Consider the following 5,179-nt stretch of genomic DNA (forward strand, 5'->3'; position numbering starts at 1 on the left):
AAAAAAAAAATTAAGGGCTGGTGAGATGGCTCAGTGGTCTAAAGCACCTACTCAGAATAAGCTTAGCAAAGCACAGGGACCACAGTTCAATCCCCCAGCACCACATGCCAGCCAGCCCCGCCCCCTGGTGGGCTGAGCTGGCCACACACAAATAAATAAATAAATAAATAAATAAAATTTAAAAAAAATAAAAAAAATAAAAAATTGTTTCAATCTCTCTTTCTTCCTTTACTTGGTACAGGGTCTTACTTTCACAGCTCAGACTCAGTGATCCTCCTGTCTCAACCTCCTCAGTGCTGGGGTTAGAGGCATGCCCATGCCCAGTTTTGGTGACCAGCACAACACACCCAGAGGTTCTGGAAGCTGGCACAGCATATGGTACAGGAGATGCTACCCAGGTCCTTGTTCTTGCCTGGCAAGCACTTAGACCACTTTCTCCCTAGCCCCTTAATTTCTCATATATATCTTTTCTTTTGTATTTTAAAGAAGGGTCTACAGCATGCTCAGGGTCTCACTACTAGATCAGACTCACAGTGATCCGCCTGTTTACAGCTTCCCAAGAGCTGGGATTACAGGTGTGCACCACCATCCCCAGTCTCAATTGCTGATGCAGCAAGCCCCGGGGGCAGGGCCAGGAGGCAAGCCTGGGAATTGAACCCCTCGCCCCTGCCCCTGCTTGCAGGAGCTTTAATCTGCTGAGCTATTTGGCCAGCCCTAAGACTGAGATTTCTAAGGCCTATATGTGACTTTCTTTGGGGGGAGGACTCAATATATTGACAAACAGGGACGGTACTTTTTGGCGGGACCTGGTTTGAACTCAGGCTTGCACTTGCCAGGGAAGCGCTTATTCCACTGAGCCATCTCCCCGGCCCAAAATATATTGACAACTCCACTGTAACTTTAAAAATCTGGTTTCTCCACCAGACACATGTCCCCCACACAGACCTATCACCCAGGAGCTCATAGAGCGCATCAGGTGCTGCCCAAGAACAGCATCTCCTGTCACTAAGCCTCGGACACCTCCTGGACCAAGTCACTCCCCGCTCCAAAGAAACCCATTTCTAAGGAGAAGAAAAGGAGAGCTTCCTCATGGAAGACAGGAGAAGGAAAGAAACGCTCATAATGTTTGCCCAAGTGTTCTCCTAGCTGTCTCACCTCTAATAGCTCAGGAAGTCTACGCAGGTTGCATGGACTTCTCAAGGGAGCTCCCTCCCTGACTTAGGACAGGAGGAAACTGCCTTCTTGCTGTCTAGGACAACTACATCCTTCGCTGGAAGATGTGATCAATGGTATTTTATTTTACAAAGATGAAGGAAAAAGCAGTCATCTGATTTCATTTGACTTAAAGAAAAAAAAGTGCTCTACCAAATTAAAGTATCAGGTCAATGCACAATGACAAACTGCAAACCTTTAATACAATATGGTTAAACATGATATTCAAATAGTAAACTTTTCAAGCACATGAAGATCATTATCTGAAAGACAAATGGGGCTCTTATTGTTTCCTTGTATAACTATAAAATCAACTATATCTGACAGTGATGATCTTGGTATTTGTTAGAATGTCTGATGTAAAAAAAGAGGAATGCCTGATGTAAGGTAATATCTTTTTTTTTGTAGGACAGAAGATATTTATTTTATTATTTTTTTCCCATAATTTTATTGAGAAACAAATAGCAATGAGACAGTTTCAAATCAAATTGGTAGGACAGTTTCAATAATTAACACATTGCATACATTCTTCCTAGTGGTTAATTGCTGTACAAGATGCGGACATGATATCCTATTTACAAACACCATTAGAACAAATCCCTCTATTCATTAAGAGAATGTAACTATATATCTATCCTAACCACTTTGAATACACAAATACAAAATGGACATTCATCTGTATCTCCTTTTTTTGTTAAGTTCCGTTATTTGAATATTATAAGTGTGTAATCTCAGCAAAATATTCTAAAAGAGTCCAGTAGCCCATAATAGTATTGGGTCTTCCGCTTGACTGGCAATGTCAGAAATTGTTGACCTGAGTCCCCTACAGCTCAACATAACACCATAGCTTTACTTCTTATACTTCGTTTTTATACTTTTCTGCTGGATGGTTAAGACCAAGGTAAAGCAGGACCTATGCAACAAGAGTTGTAGCTTTTGGGTCTGATAAGGTCAGTGAAATCCCCTCAGGATTTATCCTGAGATCCTGTACCTCAGAGGTAATGTCAACTTAACCATCAGAGACTTAGGTCATCACAATGCCCATCTTCAGCACTCATCATCAGAGGACAGAGCATCATCTTCATCTCTGACTTCTCCGAATCTCTCTACAGACTCCCCTTCTGGACTGTGGTAAGTTACGGTCCTAGTAAGAATTGCTGAATTATTATGGTGGTTGTCTGACATGGCTGAAGCCCTTAAAAGAACAGCTTATCTTCCCCATGACCACTTCCTCCACCTTCCCCACTCCAGCCCTGGCTACAACTTCCTGTGACCTTTCCCGCCCACACAAGGGAGCCTCCAATCAGCTCCTTATACGTCACTAAACCCACCCCTCAAGCTCCGCCCCTGGCAGAAGTCCAGAGTCTCAGGCTTCCTGTCTCAGGTCAGAGGATCTGCCCATCTCCTGCCCTTGTCCTCTCCGCGTGTTTAGAGTTAATAAAGGCTTTCCCTCCCCCATTTCTGCTTCTCTGCTGCGCCGCCATTGCTGCTGCCTCTAAAACCTATCAGACTGTATTTTAATATTCAGTCTTTCTGTTAGTTTTTGTGCTGCAAGCTTCACACGCATTTCCTCACAATTCTGATTCTGCTGTTGCTGAAGTGTCACTCTTCTGTGGTCAGCAGCTGCATGGGCAGATGGTGCAGCGGCAGGAGCCATGCTGCTGTGATGTCATCAGGGTGCTGCTTGTCCCTGCACCACCGCTCCTCTGAGGACACAGGAGACTCTCCCCTCTGACAGTGACCAGCTGTGCCTCTGTGCAGTGACAGTAACATATTGGTTTTAAATTTGTATGGTGGGGGCACTGGGTTCTTGGCTTGCATTCTAGCACTTCCATGGAATGAGGCCTCTTAGGGGGCCCACTACAGAGGCTTGTCAAGGTCTCGGCACTCGTGCTTGCTCCTGAGCAGTGCTCACTGTGGTCTGCAACCGTGCTCCTTTGCAACTTGTCAATAAGCAGTTTGTTCAAGGCACCAGAAATATCTTCTTGAATAAAAGTATGTATGCTGACCATGGAAAAATTATTCACTTTTCCAAAGTAGCAGGGTAAAATATTAAAACGATTTTATGATTAGCAAAATAAAATCAAGTCTTCTATGGAATCAAAAGGAAAATTTGTGCCAGAACTTGATGAAAAATGAGTAACCGACTTTTCATTTTTGGCAGATTTGATCATTCATCTAATGAGTTAAACATGCATCTAGAAGGTGAAAATCAACTTGTCTGTTCTATGCTTCAAACCATAACAGTGCTCAAAATAAAATTTAAGTTATGGCAAATTCAAGTTATGGCAGAAAATTTTATGCATCTTGATATGTTGGCTACGCCCAGCCCTGGGACCAGTGAAAAGCATGCAATTTTGCTTTCCATTTTGATATAAGAATTTGAGGACTGGTTTTAAAACTTCAAAGAAAACCAATTATTTGGTATATCTATGATTCCATTTTCAGCCAACATACACTCCTTGTGAACTTCTACATGAAACAGAGCCATAGTCTGATATTTATCTCAAAGAAAAATCTGACTGTGCTCAAGACCCATCTTTCCCAAGAAAAATACCCTCCCTTCATGATCACACCTTCATGTCATCACTTGGCAGTGTGCTCTTTGTGACAAACCTCTGGAGACTACCTCAATGACTTAAAGAACCGCAACCACTTCCATCAAACCAGACAATATTAGTGTCAAAGAAAAACGGTCACATGTTCCATCAGTTTTGTTTATGTTGTTTTTTTCGTGTGTGTGTGTGTGTGTGTGTGTGTGTGTGTGTGGGGCCAGCTCAGCCCACCAGGGGGCGCAGCTGGCTGGCATGTGGTGCTGGGGGATTGAACCGTGGTCCCTTTGCTTTAGCTAAGCTTATTCAAATAGGTGCTTTAGACCACTGAGCCATCTCACCAGCCCCTATGTTGTTTTTTTCTTTGTTTTTATTTTTTTGAGACAGGGTCGCACTATGTAGTTCAGGATAGGGAACCTGTCGGTTAGCTCAGTTGTTTAAGCCCCTGCTTATGCAAACTCAGTCAGGCACAGGATAATGGTTAGATCCCCAGCTCCACATGCCTTATCAGACCCGCCCTTAAGGCAGCCTGAGCCCGCCCCCCCAAAAAAAATTCCTTGTAGTTCAGGCTGGTCCTGAACTCACTATGTACCCCAAGCTGGCTTTGAACTTGGCAATCCTACCATTATGTTGTTTTTTAGTGTTACTATAATAAAATTTAAAAATTAACTAAGTTTTCTTACTTATACATATTAACTACATATTTTATATGTGGCCCACAACAGTTCCTCTCCACTCAGAGCAGCCCAGGCTCACTTACAGGTGGACACGACAGTACAAGACACTGGCCAAGGGCAAAGTGCACCCTACTCCAGCCTTCAAAGGCACTCAGTCCTGCCACTGCTTCAATTTTAGCCAAGGGGGGCCCATTTAGGCTTCTGAACTATGAAACTATACAGTAAAAAATCTGTACCGTTTAGTCTCTAAGTTTGGGCTATGGAGATAGCTCAGTGGTCTAAGCGCCTGTGTAGGCAAGCACAAGGACCTTGGTTCCCAAGGACCTGAGTTCAGTCCCTGATACCACATGCCATACCAGCCCCACCCTGGGCGCACCAAGCCAGTCACAGACCGGGTGTGGTTATGCATGCCTGTAATCCCAGCGCTGGGGAGGCTGAAAAAGGAGAATCATTACAAGTCCAAGCTGTGTAGTGAGACCCTGTATCAAATACATAAAAAAATAAAAATAAAGCCTCCAAGTTTGTGGCAATTTGGCAAGTAGTTGTTTTATGCAGATTCATAGGTATGAGGTCAATACACAAACAATTTCTATTTCAGGTTGCTGATAAACAGCTATAAAACAGAACTTCTAAAAGCTTATTTACAATGGCATCAAAATTTAAACATCCCCAAGTCTATATAAAAAACTATGACGGGGCTGGAGAGATGGCTCAGTGGTCTAAAGCACCTACTTGAAA

General features: G+C 43.3%; 1 protein-coding gene across 1 annotated transcript; it reads right to left on the reverse strand.

Annotated features, from left to right (window-relative positions):
• Positions 1 to 2,259: 2,259 nt before the first annotated feature.
• On the reverse strand, positions 2,260 to 3,224 carry LOC101588136 (RNA polymerase II subunit M). Its single transcript, XM_012513787.1, is given in 4 exon segments — positions 2,260 to 2,338; positions 2,715 to 2,817; positions 2,820 to 3,035; positions 3,038 to 3,224. Coding segments are annotated over 4 exon segments (585 nt in total).
• Positions 3,225 to 5,179: the final 1,955 nt, after the last annotated feature.

Source organism: Octodon degus, unplaced genomic scaffold (genome assembly GCF_000260255.1).
Source record: "Octodon degus isolate 3935 unplaced genomic scaffold, OctDeg1.0 scaffold00002, whole genome shotgun sequence".
Lineage (NCBI taxonomy): Eukaryota > Metazoa > Chordata > Mammalia > Rodentia > Octodontidae > Octodon > Octodon degus.